General features: G+C 34.4%; 1 protein-coding gene across 1 annotated transcript in view; it reads left to right on the top strand.

Annotated features, from left to right (window-relative positions):
• RANBP9 (RAN binding protein 9) overlaps positions 1-26273 on the top strand; it is a 73805-nt gene that overhangs the window by 15889 nt on the left and 31643 nt on the right. Inside the window, 2 exon segments of the mRNA XM_074348119.1 lie at positions 23520-23572; positions 24518-24685. Coding sequence (XP_074204220.1) covers positions 23520-23572; positions 24518-24685 — 221 coding nt within the window.

Genomic DNA, 26273 nt, shown 5'->3' with positions numbered 1-26273 from the left:
TGTGGTTTATATTTACTTTTCCCTAATGACTAATGTTGAAGAAGCCTTAATTCTTATTTGTCCTGTTTTGTTTTGTTTTTTTTTTGAACAAACTCAGTAATTGCTTTATTTTGATTTTAAAGTTGCCAGCAACTGTGAAAGTGGTTAAGAAATGACTTAATAGATATACTAAAAAATCCTGAGTTGACAGCTCAATTGAACGGAAAGTTTCTTAGGGCAGTTCTCATTTTGTTGTTCACCCTGATTAAATTTAAGGTCTTTATACCTCATCTCTTTTCTGAGCTGTGGAAGCTCTAACTGGGGCATCCTGTTAATCTCCATTTCCACTTCTCTGCCAGTTTAGGCTTGGAGAAACAAGACCAGAAAATAGAAAGTAGGATGTTAAACAGAGTTGAATCAACATAAAGGGACCCCAAAGGACAGGGATGGAACAAACTTTTCAGGTTAGAAAATGCTACCTAACCGAACTGGGGTCCACTTGCCCAGCATCCAGCAAAGCCAATCTACTGATCTGGGGCTGTGGTGAAGGAAAGTACAGTGTTTATTGTAGGGCACCAAGCAGAGAGGATGGGCAGCTCACGTGCAAAAGACCCGAACTCCCTGATGGCTTTCAGTGAAGGGTTTTTAAAGGTAAAAGGGATGAGGGTGCGCAGGGTGTGTGATTAGCATGTGGACTTTCTTTTGATTGGTTGGTAGTGAGGTAACAGGGTGATGTTTTGGGACTCTTAGTCATCAACCTTCTGGTTCCAAACTGGGATCTACGTTCTTGTGGTCAGCATGTAGTCACCGTCCTCCACTTTGGACAGATGGGTCTTAGTTTCTACAGAACAACTCAAAGATATGCATCAAGTTATGTATGTCCCTTGAGGAGGAACTAGGGCTCTGTTTTGTTTTTGAACTATTCTTTAAAGCTATCATTACTTTTCTTGCTTGACTGCTTTTCCCTTGTTTCTGCATTCTCTCACTTTCTTTTCTGCATTCTTGAACTTTCCTAATTAGTAAATGCTTTAGTCTGCTCTTTGGAGCTCAGGGAAGGCCTACAGAAAGAAACGAGGGACACAGAGGGGCTTTTATATCCAGTAAGGTCCCGCAAGGTCCTGCTTGGTTTTAATCCCCCCTTTTCTTTGATACTCCTCTATCCTGAGGGGAATAGGGGTGGGACAAGAAGAGGAAATAAAGTTTTGGATAGAGAGGTTAATTCATAAACCTGGCAAGGGAACATGGCTTTAAGGGGGGGCTCAGTTTAAAAAATATTCCCAAGGACCTTTTTCTAAGCAGCCCTGGTATCTGTGGAGATGCAGTGGGTAGATGGCAGCTGTGTTATTCCGTAAGGTACTATCCGTGGGTCTCCTATGGTACTTGCTGGCTCATGTTTCCAATTTTGATACAGGTTCTTTCCTTCCTTCTTATATTCACCTTCTCTAGTCCTTTTCCCTACTTGTCAAACTTAACTAATTACTCTTCAGGTCCTAAAAGGTACTTTTTTGGGTGGCACTTTCTCCTCCCCAAAATAGAGTTGTGCCTTTATTATGCTTCCTTTGCCTTTTGGGCAGACTGTAATTGTGATGTTTATACTGCTTTAACTGTCTGCTTTTTGAGGGATGTAACTCTGCAGAGTCCAGGGTAATGGGCTATTTTATATTTCTGGTAAGTCCAGTACTTAATTTTCAGCTGGCACTCATATGAGTGAACAAGTGAATGATGAGACTCAGTACCTACCTCATATATATTCTTGGAGAAAACTGTTGTGTTTCTTTGGTCAGATTTTATTTATCTCTGGTAAACTTTTTGAACACAGTTTTAGGCCCAATCCCAATGCTTTTGGAAGGCGAGAAGGAACGATTCATTTATGGAAGGAAAGCAAGTCATTTTGCTAATTTTGGCCAAATAGTGTCTTCCTGGAGATGTATTGAACTATACCAAGAGATATAAAAATTCCTTCCTAAAATCCTAACATCGTTGTAAAGACTTGACCAGAAAGAGCAGCTGTTAATCACCTTTTGTTTGCAGTAATATATGCTCATCTGAGAGTTTATTATACCTAATTTAAAATAGAATTTTCTTTTAAACAGTATGTTTATCTAAGATTAGGACAGGTAAATATATGATTTGGATCCAAGATGTCAGTTTTCTTAAGAGAAATTGTCATTGCATCAGGTTTTCTCATGAAATGGCAAGCGTTGGGTAAGAATCGCTTCTCAGTTTATTTGTGAAATGCTCGTTTTCTAGGCCTGCCTTAGAAAATTAGGGACCTCACTGTGATGATTGTTACTTGTATTTCTTCATTGCCTAAGAAGTAAGACTTGAAGGAAATTCCTTTTATTGAGTGAAACAAATAAATATATTTTGTTTTCTGCCTTGGATTTTCATTTATACTAAACATACTTTTTGTGTATATTCAGCAAATTAAGCTTAATTTGTTAGGACAGAATAACCTGTCTAAATTTTTGATTAATTTAAAAATCACGTTTTGTGAGCAAAAATTTTATCACTTTATCTGCATAAAAATATTTATTTAAGGAGACATTTAAAGGATATATGTTTACTTTGTGTTCTTGCTAATCCTTGTGGACTGTCAGGACGAATTTCTTAGACTGTCTCACAAATGTACTTTCAGTTCAGGAATTTCATTCAGGTTTTAAATAATGCATACTAATAGAGGCAGTAGAGATACAGTTAATTATAAATGTGAGAGATAATAAATTTTTTATTTGGAAATTTTTAGAATTGAAATCTATTATGTGTGTGATATTTTTAGCCCTTCAAACAGAATATCAATGCCACTCTGCCAGTGTGATTCAGGAGAAACCAGCAAGTAATCTGGTCTCTCTGTTCTGTTCCTAAATTCTGCTGATAATAGAATTCAGCCTTCAGAATGTTCCTTCTGTGCTTCCTGACTTTCTGGATTATTTCTTGGGGGAGTGAAAAAGAAATAAAGGCCTTTCTTCCCATGTAGCTTTGTAAGGCTTTTAAAGGTCTTTTCTTCTAGTTTCTGTTGGCAATAAGCAGCATATTGAAACAGATAGAAAATGTGAACAAAGACATCAAATAAGCAATGTATTTATTTATCAACAAATATATATCGAACATGTATGGTATATCAGGCATTGTCAGAGCTGAGTATAAATAAACTATTTTATCTGTCTTTGTCTTATCCATATTTCTACGAAGGACCTGACACTTAGTAGAAACTCAGTAAATGCATTGAGTGAACTGAATGTGGGTTCTTGTTCTCAAGGAGTATTGAACTCAGTACTTGGTACAGTGAGGCAGGGTGGGGAGCAGACATATGCAAATAATTGTAGGTTAAGACGTAACGTGTTAAGTGCTTAAAGAGTATATGGGAGAACTGAGGAGGTGATGATTAATTTTAGCTTAAAGAAACAGATTTATAAAGGAAGTAGTATTTGATAGGCTTTAGGAAATGAGTGAGAATTTGAGACACTTTGTTGGAGAAAAATACTCCAGACTGATAATTGGTCTAGTCTCATGGGAGGAATGGAACTGTGTGGTGTCATTGGCTGAGGTATATGGCTCAATATTGTTGGAGAGTTGAGGGCTAATAGTGAAGAGTTTGCAGGAGTAACGGAATTAGAATCTGATATTAGAAAGCCTTGATAACAGTTCTAAGGGGGAATACTCTGCAGGTAGTAGGGAGCCTTCAGTCTTTTTGAGTAAGGCAGTGATATGGTATCTGTTTTAGAAAAGCAGTAGTGGGTGGGTTGGGGGAGTATATAGCGTGTGCTGGCGGGGTGAAAGATGGTTGGAGATGGGAGTTAGGCTGTGAGGCTGGGGATGCCTGGGGGTGAAGTGTGATAGAGATTTAAAAAAACGAAAATGAGGAAGAGGTAGTTTAGTTTGTTGGATACCTGTTATGTACCAGATACTGTGCTATGAACCTAGGATTTACAGGAATGGGATGGCAGAGACAGGATCCTTGCCCTCCAGAAGTTTTTTAGGTAAGAAGAGAAAGGAACATGTCAATAAATAATGAAATATAGGACAAAATAGATGTATTAATAGCTGTATGAACAAAATAGAGAAGAAGCATGGTGGTGGGGTGACCAACTCTGTTGGAATATGGGGTGGCAATCAGGGAAGCCTCTAGAAAGCTTGCACACAGTTATGGAAGAGAAAGGAAGTTAAACATAAGTCTCTCTTACTTCCTTGTTCTTCAGCCACCCACTTACCCTCCTGGAGCTAATTTCCTAGGAATTCCTCCAGAGATTCTCTATGAACAGAATTTTAAAAGATGAATAGCTGTTTTAGAAGCTGATTTAATTACTTTTGCTGAGAAATGCAGTAAAGTACCTTGGAATTAGAAAGATGGACACCAGAAACTAATACAACGTTGTAAGTCAACTATACTTCAATTTAAAAAAAAAGTTAAAAAAAAAGATTTGAATATGGGCTCTGTCACTTACTAGTTCTGTGACCTTATACTTTCTGACAGACTCTTTGTTTCCTTTTCTGTAAAATGGATTAGATTCAATGATTCATTTAAAGCACTCATTAGAGTGCTTGGCACACACTTGCTGCTGCTGCTGGTGGAGAAGGAGCAGCCCCGAGTTCTGTGGTAGGAGTGTGTCTAGAGATGACCATGAAGGACTTCTGGTGTATTATCTTTATCTTCTAGGTGCCAGTTTTAAAAGGGAATGATAACCACTGGATTTGCATTTTAGGGGCTTACTCTGATGGTAATGCAGAAAAGACACATGAGGACCAGTTGGGCAATTATGATTTTAAGTTGGCTTAATCTGTGTGGTAGAGTTAGTGAGGAAAGTAGATGGATTGGCTAGCTATTTAGGACTTTAAAGAAAAAAAAACTTGATTAAGGTGGGAGGGTGAGGGTAGCTGTTGAAAGAATTAAATGAAGTTTAGGAGAAAGAAAAGCTGTAGGTGGATTTTGGAGTCAGTCAGAATGTAACTTGTTGAAGCCTTGAGGATTGATATGATCCCCCAAGTATGTGATGTAAAAAAAGAAGAGCGCCTAGGATGGACATCTGAAACACCATATTTATAAGATATACAGGAGAGGGGAATCTAGTTGAAGATTCTGAGGAGGAGTGGTCAGGGTTAGGAGGGAGATCCTAGATAGTATGGTGTGTTAGAAGCAAGGATGTCAATTAAAAAGGGAACTGAAGAGTCGGCTGGTTTGTCACTTTGGAGGTTGTTGTTTCCTTAAAGTTGGGACAGAAGCGGGTGCAGTGTGTCAGAGTCAGAGGGAAGGAATGGAGGTGATGGAGCCAGTGCACGGCCCAGCTGCACTGCTCTTGTGGAAAGCAGTTGTTCTCCATCCATTCAGAAAACTGTGAGGAAGAAAATTATCATCTTGTATATTGCTGTTAATAATTCAGCTTGCTTCCTTGCAGTGTTCATGTATACACCTTTTTATTACACAGCAGTACTCTTCTTACACATTTGTACATTCTGCTTTTATTACTGATTTACTTACCCGTATTTATTACTATGTATTCCTTAACATAGTTACAGGTATAAGCATTTGACTGTAAAATTAAGAGCTCTGACCATCTGTCTTCTTTTGGCTTTGTTGCTGCAGCATATAGTCTGTTGTGCGCGTATTAAGGCACATCTGTAACTATTCTCCAGTTGTTATTTAAGTTGCTTCTAACTCTTTTCACTATTTCAAATAATTTTTATGCTTTAAATTTACCTTTATTTCTTTGGGGAAGATTTCTTGAAGTAGAATTATTGCACTGATAGGGAGAGTATGTACATTTTTAAGATGCATGATGCAGTGGCCAGATTACTTTCTAGAAAGATAAGTCCAGCTTCTGTTTGGGTGGGAGACACTTGGTCATATGTGTACACTGAGGAGAGGGAATCATAGGGAATCCAAAGAAAAGTTGAAGAGGCTAGTTCCTTTGCTAAGGGGGTGGAGTTGAGGGGTTAAATATAAATTAGGAATGTGGGCTGGAATACAGAATTGATTAGAACAGAAGCCTGTCTTGACAACCTTTCCACCTCCAAACTAGGTTAGACGCCTCTGTTATCTGCTTTCATAGCACCCTGCCCTCCCGCTTTATAGCATTGTGTCAGATTCATAATTATTTATGTAAGATCTATCTTCTTAGTTAGAGTGCCAGCTCCACGAGAGCACAGGCTTTTGTCTTTTTTGCAGCTTAATCTGTGTTGTCCCACACTTAGTTACTTAGTAAATATTCATTGATCAAAGAAGTAAAAATATGGTGCAACTATGAGATTTAAAATCATGAATTTGTTTTGACAGCAGTTTATATACATAACAACATTTTTCTCTCGGTACTCAGCTGGTTAGCTGGTTAGGAAAGTTGAATTGTATGATTGATGCAGGATGGGAAGTGATAGGTCAGTTGGAAGAACAGTTGTAGCTGAGGTTACTGGTGAGGGAATGTTTAAATGGACAGTTTTAGTTCAGGCTGGGTAAGGAAGAAATGAAATCAGTAAAAAGCTGATAAAAGCAGACAAAACAGAGAATTTTATATGTTGCTGTTTCTTGTGAGGTTTAAGAAGAGATGTGGTGGGATTTCTGAGGTGGAGTTGTTGGAGATGCCAAGTAGGATGTAGCAATGAGAGACGACTCACATGAAGAGAAGCAGAAGGGACTTTGGGTCCATTTTGTTTACTACTGTATCCTCAGCGCGTAGAACGCTGCCAGGCACCAAATGGGTGCTGGGTACATATGCTGACTGCGAGGAGGTAGGTGGGGAACGACGTCTTTTCCTCTGCACGTCCCCGGTTCTGCACCTCGTACAGAGTACAGGTGTTTGGTGTTTATGGAATGAACAAAATGAGTCTTGGATTTTGAATACTTCTATATCTATGTTTTGAAACCACCAAAGAAGATAGGGAGCTGCATTTTTGGTGGTGAGGAAAATGTCATTTAACAGAATATCCGGTGAATGTGGGAAAAGTACCCTAGAGATATATAGTCATCATGTTTCTAAAATTATTCTTGAGTTGGTTATCTGTTTTTAGGGTAGTTGAAATCCCACATCACCTTTACTCCATCCGTTATTTAATACCCAGCAAATGCATATGGACTTTTTAAAGAACCTTTTTTTTCCAGTTGTAGGGTAGTATATTCTTACTGCAAAAGGGAAAATCAAACAAATACTATGAAATAGAAAAAAGCATAGCTATTTTTAAAAGCATCTGCAGTCCTGATACCCATACTAAACTACAGTTGACATTTCGGGGTATAGTCTCTCAGCCTTTTTTTTTTTTCTCTATTCAAATGAATTTTAACATTAGTCTAAGAAAGAAGAATTGGTTTAAGGTATATTTGAATCACATAAAAGAGATTTTAGAAGTATATTATTCTCAAATGTACCACTTCCTATACTTAATATGAGTTTAATTAAAAATTCAGAGAGAAAATTCCATTTTAATAATGTTTTGAAGATGCCCATAATCTTTCAATGTAAAATTCAGGTTGTATAGCTTTGTTGTAATTAATATATTACTTGAAATCATATTTTAGTTTTTCAGAACCAGACAGTTTGTAACCAATCTATTCATGTTTATCTCAGATATATTTAGTGCTTGCTGTTTGCCCGCTGCTGGAATCACTTAGGTTCCAAAATAAGGAGACATGGTCTGTTAGTCCTGGACCTTTTGATTTTTTTGTGGATGATTTGGCAGCTGAGTAAGATTTTCAGGAAGAGTTGTTAAGATGTTTAAGGGGGGAGGGTATAGCTCAATGGAGAGTACATTCTTAGCGTGCAGGAGGTCATGGGTTCAATCCCCAGAGCCTCCATCAAATAAATAAATAAATAATATAATATAATTAATTAATTAACTAACCTAGTTATCTCTCCCTCCAAAAAAAAAAAAATTGAAAAAAAAAGATGTTTAAAATGATTCCAGAGTAGTAACTGTGGGGATGGAAGCACAGCCCAGTGAAGAGTTGTCTTTATCCCATTGCTGCTCTCTCTGTGACTTAGCATGGAATCTCAGCAGCTTTCCTCCCCAGCGTTTTCCAACATAAAGAAGAGTTAACACCCATCTACCGCCTTGATTTTAGAGTTAGGATTTTGCTGTATTTGCTTTATCACAAATCTGTCCATCTGAACCCATCATATTTTTTAATGCATCTCAAAGTTAAAGTTTCCAGATCAGTTTTACCTAAAGTCTCTAATTTTACACTTGTATCTTTTTTCTTACTCTGGAAATCTTTGTCTCTAGTGTTACTGACACAATTTTTTATTTGCTTTGTCCTCGAACACAACTATACATTTCTAAATTAACATATTAATATTATGACTGAAAAGAATATTCACTACTGTATGATTTTTTAATGTGTTTTTATGTATTTAGTTTTATGTATTTTTATCTTTAGAATGTATCCCACTAGGGGTAAGTATTCAAAATATTGTGCTTTAAAAGTCATTTGAAGTAATTCTTTTCTCTGTTTCTGCCACCAACTTGACATAACATTAGTTTCACTTACTTAAATTTATCTTCTGTTTATAGAGGTTACTTTTTTTTCTTTTTGATTTTTGTTTTCTTAAATTATGTAAAACATTTGAACATTTACATTGTTCCCAAATTAAAACTGTTCAAGAGGGCACTTCACAGAAGGCTCACTTCATCCTGGTCTTCCTTCCCCATAGGTATCCATTTTTACTAGTTCTTGTTTTTCCTTTCCATTATTTCCTTTTGAAAATATAAGCAAATATGCCATAGAAAAGTTTTAACAGATCTCACGAGTAACTGGTGACACTAGTTGCTTCTGGGGGAAGTGGTTAGCTGCAGAGAGGAGTGAAAGGAAACTTAAACATTTTTGTCACTTTTGAATTTGGGTTTTTTTTTTTTTTAATGACGCAGTTAGTCTATTTGGTTTTTTTTAGTGGGGGAGTTAGTGTATTTTTACATTTAGGAATTGTAATAGTACCTGTGGTCCCCTCCTTTATATTCTCTTTTATGAGCAATGATGGAATTAGCTACTAACCTCTTCTTGACCTTTCCTTCTCTCTTCCCTAGAATCTTTCCTTCTTTCTTTTTTTTTCCTGGCATTTAAAAATTTATTATTGATTCACATGCAGTAAAATTCACTTTTGGGGGTGGTGGTGTCAGTCTGTGGGTTTTGACAGATGCATAGACTCGTAAAACAACCGCCATAATCAAGATCAAGAACAACTCCCTCACGTCCCCAAATTCCCTCGGCCCCTGACTCCTGCCAACAACTGATCTGTTCTCTGTTTCTGTAGTTTTTCCTTTTGAAATCAGAATGTCATATGTCATATGTCATATAAATGGAAATGTCATATAAACGTAACCTTTTTTTTTCCACTTAGCGCAACGCATTTGAGATTCATCTAGGTAGTCTAGTGTGTCAGTAAATCATTCTGTTTTTAGTAAACTCTCCCCTTCTCCATTTTGTTAATACACACATACACACATATACGGCACAAACATTTGCGTACACAACTCTGTTACCTTATTGTTTAGTGTTATTTCTAAATTCAGTATATATCACCACCAGATCTTATCCCAAAGCTTCTCTTAGAGTTTTTTGATTGTCTGAAGCTCATTCTTTTTTTTTTTTTTTCTTTTTTTTTTTCTCTTTAGAGGGGAGGTAATTAGGTTTGCTTATTTATTTATTTTTGGAGGAGGTACTGGGGATTGAACTCCGGAGCTTGGGTGTGCTAAGCATGCACTCTACCACTTGAACTGCACCCTCCCCCTTGAAACTCATTCTTAACTAAAGAGCTCAGGGAGAGCTCATGGGAATGGTATTAAATTCTCTCTGGTTCTTAACATTTGCTTCTGACCGTTATACCCATTATATCTGAAGGTTTGATTGGATGTAAAATCCCTGGTTTATATTTTCTTGAGCCCCACGGACCTGGATATGAAGTATTGTCAAAGTCTTAAACCATTTTCTTTTTTCTCTTACAGAGACTTGGTCTTTTGCTGGGATGCCCAAAAAATTTTTCTTTACAGAACCAATATTTTAATATGTCTTGGTGGGTTTTTTTTGCGTTTTTTGTTGTTGTTGACAATTACATGATTTATTGAGTAGTAGGAACTTGGGTAAATAGATCTTTAGTGTGAGGTGTTATAATGATCTGGCTAGGAGTTAGGCTGTGTTTAATGTTTGCTACTTGTTTATATTGTCTGTAGATGTCAGAGCTTCATTTACCTCTAGTTTCCTTGTTTTTGTTTTCCCTGCTGTTTGGGGTTTCCCTAGAAACTCCTTAAATAGTGTGTCTTTCAGCTCTCTCAGTTGTAATTTGTTTTTATACTGGAGCCTTGTCGATGTGGTGATATGGGTACTGGGAAGGGAAGTGTTCTGTAACTTAACGATTAAATATCAGTGGTTGTAGTGGACCAGAGTCCCTTTGGAAGAGTTCAGTCTTTTCCCCTCTCCCCTTACTTCAGTCAGGAAGGCTAGCTGTGACTGGAGTTGTCTAACTGCCCTTCCTCTAGGTCAAAAAGGCAGGTCTTAGTTAAAGAGAACAGATTGTTCTGGGTATATCTCAAAATGGTTACTTTAACTCTCCCTGAGCACAAAACTGGAAGGGATTTTTTTTTTAATGATAACCTGGTAGAGCTCATGAATATATGGAGGCTTCTCTAAGACCAGAACTCTTAAGAGTTCTACAGCTCCAGCTGGTTTACAGTCAGCCTCCAGCAATTCATCAGTTACCTTTAAAGTATTTCTCTAAACTATCTTCAGAGGCTCCTGCTCAGCCCTCATTCTCCATATTCACTTGTCTTTTCCATTTTCCTGAAGGCATTTTGCACTGTGAACTCAGTTTTCTGATGAATCTAGGGAGAGTTGTTGCTTTACATTTGTTCATCTTCTTTTCTTGTGAGAATGGGAGTAACAGATTTCAGTCTTTTTACATATCAGAGCTGAAGCCAGAAGTCCTCTTGTTAATGTTTTAGTCAGGGTTTTATGAAGACATAATTCACATACCCTTAAAAATTCACCCTTAAAAGCATCTTTGGTAGTTTTTAGTATCTTTACAGAATTGTGTAACCTTTACCACTGTCTAATTTTAGAACATTTTCATCACCTGACAGAAATCCTGTTATATCTAGGACTCCTAGTCCTAGGCAACCACTTACCTATTTTGTTTCTGTGGATTTGCCTATAATCAACATTTTATATAAGTGGCTTCATATAATATGTGACCTTTTGTTTCTGGCTTGCCTTAGTGTAATGTTTTCAAGGTTTGTTCATGGTGTAGTGTTTATCAGTGCTCCATTTCTTTTTGTTGCCAAGTAATATTCCATTGCAGTGCTATATTACATTTTGTTTATCTATTCATCAATAGGTAGAAACACTTTTTGGCTGTTACGAAAAATGCTGTTAGGAACATTTGTGTAACATTTTTGAGTGGATATGTTTTCATTTTTCCTGGATAGATACCTAGGAGTTGAATTAATGGTTTATAGGGAAACTATGATTACCATTTTGAGGAACTGCCAGACTGTTTTCCAAAGTGGGCATGCTATTTTACATTGCCACCAGCTGAGAAAGTTTTAAGTTCTCCACATCCTAGCAACATGTCTTCTTGATTCTAGCCATCCTAGTGTGTACAAAGTAAAATCTTAATAGTAGTTTTGATTTGCATTTCCTAGTGATTAATGATGTTGAGCATCTTTTCATGTGCTTATTGGTCATTTGTATATCTTCTTTGGAGAAATGTCTATTCAGATCCCTTGCCCACTTTTTGGTTAGGTTTTCTTTTTATAGTTGAGTTCTAAGAGTTGTTTATATGTTCTGGATAGAAATAACCTGTCACCTATATGATTTGCATATACTTTCTCCTATTCTTTGGGTTGTCTTTTTACCTCCTTGATGGTGTCCTTTGAAGGACAAAATTTTAAATTTTTATGAAGTCTAGTTTATCTTTTTCTTTCCTTGCTTGTGTTTTTGGTGTCATATCTAAGAAACCATTGCCTAATTGAAGGTCATGAATATTTAGTCCAATATTTGTGTCTAAGAGTTTACAGTTTTGGCCTTTCCTCTTAGCTCTTGATTCCATTTTTGAGTTAATTTTTGAATATGATGTGAGGTATTGATTCACCTTTGTTGTTTTGCATAGATATATCCAGTTGTCCCCAAACCATTTATTGAAAAAACTATTCTTTCCCCTTTCGAATTGTCTAAATCAATTTATCATAAATGTCAGTGTTAATTTCTGTTTGGGGGGTGGATTAGGTTTATTTATTTATTTAGTTATTTTAATGGAGGTAGTGGGTATTGAACCCGGGACCTTGTACATGCCAAGCACACTCTACAACTGAGCTATATCCCCACATTAATTTCTAGATTCTGAATTTTATTACATTAGTGTATATGTCTGTGCTTAAGCCAATAATACACTCTCTTGATTACTATAACTTTATAGTGAGTTTTAAAATTGGGTTGTGTGAGTCCTCCAATTTTGTTCTTCCTTTTCAAAATTGTTTTGGCTCTTCTGGGCCCCATTGCAATATGAGTTTCAGAATCAGTTTGTCAGTTCCTGAAGAAAAATGAGTTAGACTTTTGATAGATATTGCCTTGAATCTCTAGATTAATTAGAGGAATATTGCTGTCTTAACAATATTAACTAATATTAATTCTTCCAATCCATGGACATGGTTGCCTATCCATTTACTTAGCTAGCTGTTCTTTCATTTCTTTCAATGTTTTGTAGTTTTTAGTATTCAAGTCTTGTACTGTTTTATTAAGCTTATTTATAGATTTTTTTTATTCTATTGTAAATGGAATTGTTTTCTTAAATTTCAAATTGTTCATTGCTAGTGTATAGAAATAAAATTGATTTTTTCATATTGAACTTATATCCTGCAATCTTGCTGAACTTGTATATTGATTTTAATAGTACTTTGGTAAGGATTTTTTTGGATTTTTATATACAAAATAATGTTGTATGTGAATAGAGGATATTTACTCTTTCCTTAACAATCTGGTGCTTTTAATTTATTTTTCATGCTTTATTGCCCAGGCTGGAACCTCCAGTACCATGTTGAATAGAAGTAATAAAAGAGGATATCTTTTTGTTGTTCATGATTTTAAGGGAAGAGCAGTCTCTTAACATTAAATACGATGTTTATCAGGTTGGGAGATTCCCTTTTATTTCTAATTAATTGATTATCTTTATCAGGAAAGGGTGATGGATTTTGTCTTAATTCTTTTTTTTAATGTCTATTGAGATGATCATGTGGATTTTATCCTTTATTCTGTTTAAATATAGTGTATTACATTGATTCTGTTTCTAAACCATCCTTTTATTCCTGGCATTAATTCCTCTTGGTCATGGTGTATAATCCTTTTTATGTGTTGTTGGGTTTGGTTTGCTAGTAATTTGTTGAGGATTTGTGCATCTGTGTTCACAAAGGATATTTTTCTGTTGTTTTCTTATGATATTTTTATCTAATTTTGGCAAGAGGGTACCACTGGCCTTGTAGAATTGGTTAGAAAGTGTTTCTAACTTTTGGGGTAAGAAGAGTCTGAGAAGGATTGGTGATCATTTTTCTTCCTATGTTTGGTAGAATTCACCAGTGAAGCCATCTCTGAGCATGGGCTTTTCTTTGTGCCAAGTTTTAAGATTGCTAATCAGTTTTGATAGTTCGTGACTTTCTAGGAGTTTGTTCATTTAAAATAAGTTACATAATTTGTTGCTATATAGTTATTCATAGTATTTTCTTATAATCTTTATTTCCTAATAGTCTTTTTTAGTTTGGCAGTAATATTTCTACTTTTATTCCTGATTTTTAGTAATTGGAGTCTTTCTTTTTTTTTTCTTGCTTAGTGGAACCAATTTTTTTGTTCATTGATTCTGTTATTTTTTTGGTCTCTCTTTTATTGCTGCTCTACTCTGTATGGTTTCCTTCCTGTTGCCTGTTTCAGGTTTAATAGTTTATTCTTCTAGTTTCTCAAGGTTGAGGGTTGGATTATTCATTAAAGATCTTTCTTTTTTTATTACAGGCAATTGCAGCTATAAATTTCCTTCTAAGAACTACTTTAGCTACATCTTACAAGTTTTGGTCTGTTGTGTTTTCATTCTCATTCATTACTAAATATTTTAAAATTTTCTTTGTGATTTCTTTGTTGTATTTTTTTTTTAGGAGTGTGTTGTTTAGTACCCACACATTTGTGTACATTCCAAAAATCCTTCTGTTTGTGATTTCTAATTTAATTTTCTTGTGGTTGGAGAATATATTATGTATGATTTCAATTTTTTTTTTAATGTATTGAGGCTTGTTTTATGGCCTAATATATCCTGGAAGATCTGTGTGCACTTGAGCATATGTATTCTACCGTGCTTGGTGGTAAGTTCTATAACTGTTAGTTCTGGGTTCTTTCCAGTTATATTGAAGTTTTACATTTCTATTTGATCTTCTGTTTGGTGGTTTTATCCATTATTGGAAGTAGGTATTGAAGTCTCCAACCATTATGATAAATTGTGTATTTCTCCCTAATTCTTGAGTTTTAGCTTTAATATTTTAGGGGTCTGTTATTAGGTTTGAGTTTGTGTATAATTTTTATGTCTTCTTGATGTGTTAACCATTTTATCATGATAAATATATTGTTTTATTTCTAGTAACAACTTTTGTTTTAAAGTCTGTTTTATCTGGTATTAGTTCAGCTCTCATTTGATTCCTATTTGCATGGTATTTATTTTTCTTTCCTTTTAATTTCAACCTATTTGTGTGTTCAAATCTAAAATGTCTCCACAGACAACATCTCATTGGATCTTTAGAAAAAGAAAAATCTGTTCTGTGAAACTCTACCTTTTGATTGGATGAATTTACCTATTCGCATTAATTGTGATTACTGATAAGGTAGAACTTATGCCTGCCATTTTGGTCTTATGTCACTTTTTTCTTATGTTGTTTTCTTTTGTTCGAAGTAAACTTTTTGGTGTACCTTTTAATTTCATTGGGGTTTCTTTTCTGTAGTTTTTGAGTTATTTTCTTAGTGGTTGCTCCGGAGGATTACTCAGATAACATCCTAACTCAAAACAATATAATTTGGATTAATATCAACTTAATTCCAATAATGTATTAAACCTAGCTCCATAGTATCTGTATTTCCTCCCTTCTTTTTCTTCTTACTGACATAAAATTATATCTTTAAACAGTTTAAGCCCAGAGAGTTATAATTATTGCTTTGTGTCATTTTAAGTTAGATAGGAGAGAGCAGAGTTACAAAAAACATATGTTTATGCTGCCTTTTATATTTACCTATGCAGTCATCTTTACTGGTGTTCTTTATTCCTTTGTATGCGTTTGTGTAACTGTCTAGTTTCCTCTCTTTTCCACTGTATTATTTTGTATAGTGTAGGACTGCTAGTGACAGATCCTCTGTTTTTGTTATTTAGGAATGTCTTAATTTCTTCATTTTTGAAGTATAGTTTTACTGGATACAGGATTGTTGGTTTATAGTTTTTTCTTTCAGCAAGTGCAGTATATCATCCCACTGCCTTTGGGCTTCCTGTTTTCTGATGAGAAGCTTGTTGGTCTAATTGGGTTAATAATACAACATGATTCTGTTTAGTGTGTGACATATAAAGAGGTAAATTATGACCATAGTATCAAAACATATAGGAAGAGATAAACAGGTTTTGAAAAGTTATGTGTTGCATTGTCAGCATTTGATAAATATACTAATGCAGTCAAGGATGTAATATATTAAAGGTGCAGCTTTTAAAAACTTATTATGATACTCACTTATACAATACCAAAATATATGGCAAAAAGTAAGAAAGATCATAAAATAGAAAAATACAAAGATCACAGAAAAGGATGATGGAGAGAACAGATCGGACAAACAATATAGTAAAACTTAAATCTGTCTGTAATATGAATTAAACCAAACTAATCCTCTTAGTCTCTGTTATTTGCTCTTTGGCACAACTGTTACTTACTTAGAAGTGCTAATAATGTATAATTTAAAATTATTTGTACTGATAAATTGATCTAAAAAATCTTCATGTCCATTTCCACTTCTAAACACATAGCATCACAGTAATAAATTTCTTGTCCATGTACTCAAATAAATCTTTCCATTCCCTCACTGCTATCGAATTTGAGCTTGTTTTTATATGTCATGCAACACCTCCAACATCTGCCAGTATCTTGGTTCACTTTTTTGTTATGAGCCGCACCCATCTACATCTGGTGTTGCAAATTTCCCGTCACGTAACTCCTTCCACCACTTCACAGTAACTCACAGGCTGCAGTCCTACGTCATCCACTTCCCCAGTAAACTTCGGGTCTTTTTCAGTGTAAAGTGCCATATTTATTGCGGTATTTATGTATTTCTTGACAATTCAGCATGTGTAAAATCATTTTTATTGAATTTTAGTGGTTTTATTTGGGTCTTATCTTTTTTTAAAAATATGATACTGATGAAGTTTTTGAATGTTTTGCTCTTAACACCAGTTCCTCCATAAGCTTTGTGGTTTTTTATTGCATGATGTTGTATAGTGCAGTGATTTTAAGAAACTCAAATGTCACGTAATACCAGAACTGACTGTAATTGCTCTATCCCATATCTATCCATTCATTGATCCATCTTTTTTTTGATGCATTTCAAAGTAAGTAGAGTTAACTTTGAACTTCTGCAGCATGCATATCATTAACTAGAATTTGATACTTGTTTATTGCTCTTTTTTTCATCGTTGTAAAATTTACACACAGTGAAATGCACTTATCTTTTAAGTGTGCCATTTGATGAGTTTTGCAGATGTTCACACACTTGGGTAGTGCAAGCTCCTGGTGAAAAGCAGAGCTATACCATCATCCTTAGAAATGTCCTTTCATACTTGTTCCCATTTAGGCCTTGTTATCACCCTCTCAGAGGTGACTATTATTTTCATTTCGCCTGTTCCAGAACTTTTTATACAGGCACACCTCAGAGATATTGCAGGTTCTGTTTTAGACCACCACAATGAAGCAAAGTGAGTCACATGAAGTTTTTGGTTTCCCAGTGCATAGAAGTTATGTTTACATTATACTGTAGTCTATTAAGTGTGCAGTAGCATGATATCATAGTAAGTCTACACCTTAATTTAGAAATACTTTATTGCTTAAAAATGCTAATAATAATGAAAAAGTTTGAAATATTACAGGAATTAACAGTGTGACACAGACATGAAGTGAGCACATGCTGTTAGAGAATCAGTGCTGATAGACTTGCTCGATGCATGGTTACCACAGACCTGCAATGTGTTAAAGAAAAAAAAAACCACAAACCCAAAAAACTTCAGTATCTGTGAAACACATAAAATGAGGTATGCCTGTAGAAGGAATCATATAGCAATACTCTTGTAAGGCTTCCTTGATTCAGTATAACATTTTTTAGATCATCTGTGTTATGTATATCAGTAATTCATTTTCCTTTTTATTTCTGAGTAAGACATACCACAATTTGTATATCCATTTATTTGTTGATAGATACCCAGGCTATTTCAGATTGATCTCATTGTGAAGAAAGCTCTCATGAACATATCTGTATGAGTCTTTAGGTACACGTATGGCTTCATTTCTCTTATGAGTGGGTTTGCTGGGTCTTGGGGTAAGTACACGTTCAGTCTTGTGAGAAACTGCCTGCCATTGTTCTGAAGAGGTTGTACCATTGTACATTTCCACCAGCAGTGTATTGAAGTTCTTATTGTGCCATATCCTTGGCAGTATCAGTCTTGTCAGTCTTAGGTTTTGACCATGTATGGTACTATCTCAGTGTGGTTTTAATTTGCGTTTCCCTAATGACTAATAGTGTCTAGCAGTTTCATGTGCTTCTTGGTTATTTGCAGTATCCTATTTTGTCAAGTGTCTATTCAGATCTTTTGTCTATTTAGAAAAATTGGATTGTCTTATGTCTTTTTAGCAGCTTTTAATTTTGCTGAAGTCTAATTTATGAGTGTATTATTTTATGGTTCTTGCTTCCTTTGTCCTAATAAATATTTGCTTGATCCCCAAGTCATTAAGATATTTTAACATGTTTTCTTTTAGAAGCTTTATAGTTTTAACTTAATATTTAGGACTATAAACCATGTTCAGTTGAGTTTTATATGTTGTGTGAGACAGAGATTAATGTTCCCTTTTTGCAAATGTTTGTCAGTTCTACCACTTTTTGTTAGAAAAACTTTCCTTACCCTTTTGGATTGTTTCGGCACCCCTGTAAAATATTACATGACTGTGTAAGTGTGGATCTCTTTTTGGGCTCACTCTTAATCCATTCCATTGATTTATTTGTTTATCCTTAGTGCCAGTGCCATGTACTGTCTTGATTACTCAGTTTTATAGTAAATCTTGGGGTCAGATAGTGAAGTCCTACAACTGTATTCTTTTTCAAACTTTCTTTGGATATTTTTAGATCCTGTGCATTTCTGTATAAAGGTGAGAATCATTTTGTCAGTTTTTACAGAAACCACCTAGTGTGAGTATAATTTGGATTGCATTGATTCTAGGGATCAATTTGGAGAGAATTGCAGCCCAATAATACTGAGTCTTCTAGACCATACAGATGGCATGTCTCTCCATTTATTTATGTCTTCTTTAATTCCCCTCATCAGTGTTCAGTAGTTTTCAGCAGAGAAATCTTACTGCCTTTTGCTCAATTCTCAAATATTTTGTTTTCTGGTGCTGTTGTAGATGTAATTATTTTTAAAATTTTACTTTCTTAGTGTTTGCTACCAGTATATACAAATAACAGTAGGTTTTTTATATAGTAACTTTGTATCCTGCAACCCTGTTAATTCACGTATTAATTCTGATTATTTTGTGTGTTTTAAGATTTTCTTTTGTTAAAGTCATGTCATCTACAAATAAAGTAAGATTTATTTCTTTTTCATTTATGCCTTTTATTTCTCTGTCTTGGCTTATTGAAATGCCTAGGGTTTCAGTACTACGTTGAATAGAAATGGTGAGAGCTGTTACTCTTACCTTGTTCTTGATCATACAGAAATAGCTTTCAGTATTTAACTATTAAGTATGCTAGCTGTAGGTTTTTTGTAAATGTAGATTGATGAACTTCCCCTGTATTTCTAGTTGGCTTAGAGTTTTTATTGTGAATGGGTGTTGAATTTCGTCAAATGTTTTTCCTCCCACTATTTAAATGATCACTTGAGTTTTCTCCTAATTTGGTAAAGTACATTGATTGGTGTTTTGAATATAAACCAATGTTGTGTTCCTGGATTAACTACTACTTGGTAGATATATCATCCTTTTGGTATACTACTAGAATTCCATTTTAATTTACCGATTGACTTTTTAATATCTCTTCGCAGTTTTTTGGTGATTACTCTAAAGGTTTTAGTATACATCCTCTATTTTATAATTTACTGAGAATTGATGTTTTACTATTTCACATAAAACACAGAAACTTGGAATCATACAGGTTCCCCTCTTCCTGTCCTTCTTGCTGAGGTTGCCATAGATACTACATCTATATATCTTATGAACTGCACAATACATGTTATTTTTGCTTTAAGGAGTCATACATGTTTTAAGAAAATTAAGAATGAAAGTGATCTTTTATTATGTACCCATGCTGGTGCCATTTTCAGTGCTTTTCATGCCTTGAAAATCCAGGTATCTATCTGATATACCTTCATATATGATGTAGATACATGGTATATCTGTCTGATGCCTTTCAGTTTGGCAGATTTTCCTTAGCATTTTTCTTAGTGCAGGACTGCTGGTAACACATTGTTTTCCTTTTATCTGAGAATTTTTATTTCGCTTTCATTCTTGAAGGATATTTCCCTGAATATAACACCCTGTGTTGGCATGGATTTCCCTCCCCCTTTTCTGTTCTTTGAAATATTTTGTTCCACTGTCTCACGGCCTTCATATTTTCTTGTGAGAAGTCAGTAAAAATTCAGCTTAGTGTTTCCATGGAAGTAATGTATCATTCTTTTTCTGGCTGCATTTAATCCTTTCTCTTCATTTTTAGTTTCCAGCCGTGTGACTGTGATTTGCACCTCGGTGTTCCTTTCTTTGTACTTAACCTGCTGAGGTTTGCCATGCTTTTTGACTCTAAATTTTTTTCTTTTACCCAATTTGGGAAACTTTTCTCTATTTTTTTTGTTCCGTTGTCTTTTTTTCTTCTCGTGGGACTTTGGTTACATGTATGTTAGACTTTTTTTGATACTGCCCCAGGGACTCACTTTTTATTCCATCAGTATTTTTTCCTCTGTTCTTCATATTAGTTTTGTCTTCATATTTACTTACTCATTTTGCCATTTCCAGTGTGCCATTAGGTACATTAGTAAATGCTTATTTGAAATATATTTCAGCTCCAAAATTTCCATTTTAAAAAATTGTTTCTTGTTTGTAAAATTTCATTTCATTCAGTACAAGTATATTTCCATTTCCATCCTTGAGCATTGTAACAACTGCTTTAACTACTTTAGCTGCTAATTCCAATTACTTCATAGTCTCAGTCATTCTCTTTTGTTTGTCTTTTCTCGTGAATATGAGTCATGTTTTGCTGTGTCTTTGCATGTCAAGTAATTTTGAATTGTATTCTAGCATATTATGACTGGATTACAGATTTTTAAAATTCTTCATACTGTTTTTTTCAGCAAGTAATTTTAGAAAATGCCATCATTTTCTTTGCTAGTTATTGTTTCTCTGTCTTATGCATTTCTTCTGTTTTTCACTTGTTTTTCTGCTAAACTCTACCCACAAATAGTCCTTTTGTGAACATTTGTGGATAGTAAAGCATTAGCTTTATAATGCCTTAAAATATCTTAGTTGCTCTCCTTCTTGAGTAATACTTTACCTGGGAATTAAGTTCCAGATTGGCAGTCTTTACCTTCAGTACTCTGTGCCATTGTTTACAGTCATCAGCTGTTGCTGGGGAGAAGTCAGCTGTCAGTCTAATTGTCATTCCTTCAGAGGTAATCTGCCTTTTTCTTTGGAAACTTTTAGGATATTGTTTGTATTGATAGTCTATAATGTACTTATGTGTGAATTTATTTTTACCTTTCTCTGTATGTGATATGCACTTTCAACTCAACATATTTTTCACTTGTGGAATTAGCTAAATCATCTCAGTAAATATTTATGCTCCATTTTATTTCTTTAGGGATAGTGTATCCTTTTTTCTTTTACATAATCCTAAATGTATTTAAAAATTTTTTTCTTGTCATGCTATCCATTGATTGATGGAATCTAGAATGAATTCATGTTTGTTGGCCTCATATGTATTTCTAAAATAGATCTAGTATATATTTTAGAATTTTGTTTTTGCAGCCTCATTTTAGTTGGAAAGTTTAACATTTGTCTTCATTTTGTTTATCTGTCTAGCCCTGTACTTATTTTCTTTTTATTACAGTTTATAGTTGCTTTCTAACTTCTGGGCCCCCAATCTAAAACCAGTTCTGCATTAGAGTTTCCAGGTTCTGTCTTCAAGGCAATATTGGGAGTATTGCAGATTCAGTCATGGATCCATTCAACAATGTTATCCAGACCCTAGTCAAGAGGCTGCTACTTTCCCCTTCCCCAGCTAGGCCAAAGGGTCATATAAGCTTTAGCCGAGGCAACAGGTGGTGTCGGTGTTTTCTTATCCTCCTTCCAGGAGGGGAAGCCTATTCCAGGTGTTGGCTTTAAGCAGTGAGTGTGGCACCTGATCTGCTTGTGGAGCCATTTTGTTCTTTGTTTCCTCAGAAGGAGAAACTCCTACCCAGTAGTGAGTGCCCACAGGCCCAGAGTTGTATCCCTGCTCATAGCTTTGTGTTTCTTCTCAAGATTATCTTGTGACTTACTACTTTTTTTTTTAAATAAATAATTACATTGTATATTATATTTGGACCAAAGAGGCGGAATGAGAATACCAACTTAAAAACTTTTTTCTAATGACTCTTGACTAGACACACAAAATGTTGTTTCTTAATGTTTGTCGTTCTTGTGTCATTTGACACATACTCTTACTAGTAATATTGCTCTTGTAAATTCCATTGCCTATGAGTTTTGTTATGTAGTAGGACAAACACTAAGTTGTTTTTCTTTTTAAAAATTTCCTCTTAATCAAAATTCTCTATTTTCCCGTATGAACTTTAAAATCACTTTTTCTAGTTCAAAAAATTTATTTGGAGTCTATCTTGAACTTCATTATGTGTATATATTAATTTTAGAAAGATTGCTATTTTTATGCTGTCCAGTTATCAGGATACCTAAAATACACATTTACTTACTGCTTTTAGAATACTGTTTTTGAGCCTTACTTGAACTCTTTATTCCCATTTAAAAAGTTTCTGTAGTTATTATGCTTGGTCTGTCTATACATACCACTTCATTTCTCTAGCTGCTTATTCTCTAGAAGAGAAATAAAAATGTTTTTCTTACATTCAGTCATTTTGTCAAAATACACAATTCTAGAAGCTTTTAGTAGGTTCCATAGTTTCCTACCTACATAATCATAGCAACAACAAATTAAGATAATTTTATATCTTCTAAAATTTATACTGGTTATTTAGCTTTCTTATTAAACTAAAACCTTCAAAATGGTGTTTAACAGTTGTATGCATCTCTGTGTTGTTGATTCTAGTGGAAATGCCTTCAGTGTTTCACTGTTGAATACCTTACTTGCTATATTAGATTTGGAAAAAAAGATACCATGTTTAAATAGTGCCTTTCATTCTTATTGGAGTTTTTATTAGGAGTGGTAGCTGAAATTTGTCAAATGCCATTTTAATCTTGATACAATCACAGTCAACTACCTTTTAACAAATTGGATCAGTTTGCTTTTTTATTGTTTTTCTTTTTTCAACTGTTATTTATAAGTATATTTCTTTATACTTCCCTGTCTTTGAACTGTCCTTAGCAAGTTTTATTAATATTTTATAAACTTTAAAAAATGAATTGCATACCTTAATAATGACCTTTTCTCTTGTATTTCTTTTGTAGAGATAATTTTATTCTAGTGTTTCATAAATTAATAATTAAGAGTCCCATGTTTAGGTACATTTTGTCAATTTGTCAAAACATTTTTGGAAAACCAATATATAGATTCTGCATGGCACCTATTTTTCATGTAATTCTGTTAAGTATTTCATATATTTTTATATGAACTGGACATTTTTTTCCAATAGGTCTCCATGTTCTTGTATGTGGAGACTAGATTTTTACTGCGTCCTTTTGGAACACATTTGTTTCTTAACATTGCTTTTTTCTTCCACAAGTTCCTCTATACTTTTTGTTAGAAGTATTAATTCTAAATATTTATATGTAGATAGGTAGATATAATCCTAAATATTTATAGGTGACGATAAGTTGGAAAGATTTCTATAGTTGTTAGAGTGCAGAAGTGTTAGTAATACTTTGGGTATATTTATGGATGATTGCTATAGGAGTTTACTGTGAACTTGGGTTTTGTTATCGCTTAATATTGCCCTCTTTGCTATTTCATGAATCCTGATAACGTTTTTGTAGCTACCCTGTGAGTTTCATTTGGGCTTGGTTCTGAAAATGTTTTGAGAGTGTTTGGTAATTTATACATATGTGACTCTAATAACCTGCTTTGCTTTCTTCCTTTTTTTAAACAGTTACATGGGAATTGGTCTTTCTGCTCAAGGAGTGAACATGAACAGACTACCAGGTACATTATGACTGAATGCAGTACAGTCTTATGGCCAACTCTGGCTAAAAATTTCGAGTAGTAATTTAAAATAGTTAAGTACATTAATCTTCTGTATTTTAAATCACTTACGAGTTCAAAGTGGCAGCTGAGTGGTTTTAATAAATTTTATGCTATTTAGCAAAACATAACATATATGCCATGCTTTGTTTTGTTTTGCTTGTTTTTGTTTTGTTTTTAGGTATTTTCAACTTCCAGTACATGGTCATACCAAAGACTTTAAATATTTTAATGTGGGTTGGTTCTGTTTCTTACCCAGCATATTCCTGGCTTTTAACTCATTTTTGCTTGTTTAATATTCTGGGAATGAAGACTGATACTAAAAGTAAACTAAGGACAGTGTGAATGGCAAAACTGTTTCCCCGAACCATTAATCATATGCAAGTGATTCTTAGATTATATTTTCTGTATTTTGTTCACTAATGTTAAAAATTAACCTTGGGGAAAAGTTTTTGAAAATTGAAAGAAAAATGTCCTATTTTATATTTAACTCTGTGTGTGTGTGTGTGTGTGTGTGTGTGTGTGTGTGTGTGTATGTGTGTGTGTTTAAACCAAATCAAAGCAAAATTCCTTTGGTCTGTTAGCAAAGGAAGTATGCGTGGAAAAATGTCTTGCCATGTTTTTTTTTTTTTTTCTTTTTTTTTTCCCTGGTAGTTGTCCTCTCTGTTTAAGACATGCTTTAGCATTCTGCGTGGCAAATTTACTTTCCTTAACATTGTAAGCAGTATTTTAATATGGAAGTTATGTTGTGTAATTGTTGAAAATTTACATGTCCTTTTGGGAATTTTATCTTTGTACTATCTGTTGTAGTACTGTTCTTGCTTATCTTGTTATACTCTTGGTGACTAACTGTAGTATAGAGGAACCTTACTTTTCACTGTAAATATACTGGAACTTTCTCTTTAGGCTGGGATAAACATTCATATGGTTATCATGGTGATGATGGACATTCATTTTGTTCTTCTGGAACGGGACAACCTTATGGACCAACTTTTACAACTGGTGATGTCATTGGCTGTTGTGTTAACCTTATCAACAATACCTGCTTCTACACCAAGAATGGACATAGTTTAGGTACTAAGATAATGAATTGCATGTAAAATAACCAGATGTTGTGATTATTGTACTTACAGCATGGTAATTGTACTTATTGTGTGATTCTTCTTTTACGAATAGATGCCCCTGGAAATGATTACTTTGTTCCTTCTAGGTGGGAGTTGAGGAAATGGTCAATATTTAAATCTAAAGTATGATGGGTCCACATTCAACTAAAAGCCCTTATTTTTTTTTTTAACAATGAAAGCCACATTGTATCACATATTTAGGACTAACTAGAAATAACCTTCATGCTCAGATATTTATTCTAGTAATAGAAATGCTGAGTGTTTTCTACTTTGCTTTGAATTAAGTCCTTCACAATCTGATCCAGTGCTCTAGGTAACAGGTGGTAAGAAAAAAGGGCCGTCAGTTTTTAGTAGAGTGTGGGGGTAATAACAAAGCTAGGAAAAGCTTGGTGCTCCCAACCAAATGAAGAGTGTTGACATATGGACGAATCAGGCCTATAACAGATTGATAAGGGATGGTGACTACAAGTTAGTTCTGCAAAAGGGAGCAGAATTCAAATAAGCAAGTAACAGCAAAACTTGTAAAAGACAGGTGGCAAATAAATAGATTAATAAAAGCATGAGCAAATCTATTCGTTGTAAGACTGACAAGAAATAAGGAATTCTATTTGAATAATACCCATGATACTTCAGATTTAAAATTATGTGTGGTTGTTAGGCTCCCTTTTCTTAGAAGTTTTTTGTTTTTCGTTTTTGTATTGCAGAAAGTATAAAGGGTAGCAAGACTAATGCTTTAAAAATAAAAAGGTTTCACATTATTTTACTGTTTGAAACATCCTTGATTCAGAATAGCAAATTATTTCTGATGAGGTGAAGTGAAAGAAAGCAAAAACTAAGTAACCCCAGAAGGCAAACATTTCAGGTTGCATATAAATCATATTTAAAAATTAAGCTGAAAATAGTATGCTTAGACATATAATAAATGTTCTTTAATATAACACAAAAAACTATTCTGGAATTTCATAGTATAAAATCCTAACTCTTTGGCTACATTAGTAATAGTTATTCTTTTTTTAAAGTATCTCAACATACTCCTTATATAAAGTTGTTATTTATATTCAGTTTAAAATTTTTCCTTCTGATTTTTAATACTGATTCTAAAGTCCTGTGCTATCTGACTTAAAGGTTGTAGCAAGTGCACAGAGATTCTTAGGTTCACTTTGGAACAAAAAAATGATAAAGAATGCATGCAGATTATGTGTATCTATGATTTGATTGTTGTGGCCAGCTGGTTCCCAGGAGGATACAGCCCTTCTAGTTTATTTGTTACTATTCCAGCCCTGACTTATCAAAGCAAACTGGGATGGTCCTTGTTGGCTTGGCTGCTTAAGATAATTTAAAATCTTAAACCAGGAGAAATGACCTTTGGTTCAAAGGTGCAAAAGAAGACATTTTTAAAACCAAAATTTATCTTTTTAGTTATAAACTTTATTCCAGAGGAGAAGTGTTAGGAGATGAGATCATAGATGATGTGCTATAATTTTTTTCTTACTAGATTTTCCCAGGCATTTACATTGAAATTTTCTCTTGAGTAAGAA

This window comes from Camelus bactrianus, chromosome 20, assembly GCF_048773025.1.
Source record: "Camelus bactrianus isolate YW-2024 breed Bactrian camel chromosome 20, ASM4877302v1, whole genome shotgun sequence".
NCBI lineage: Eukaryota > Metazoa > Chordata > Mammalia > Artiodactyla > Camelidae > Camelus > Camelus bactrianus.
The sequence above is the reverse complement of the archived record's forward strand: the minus strand, read 5'-3'. Positions and strand labels throughout refer to the sequence as shown.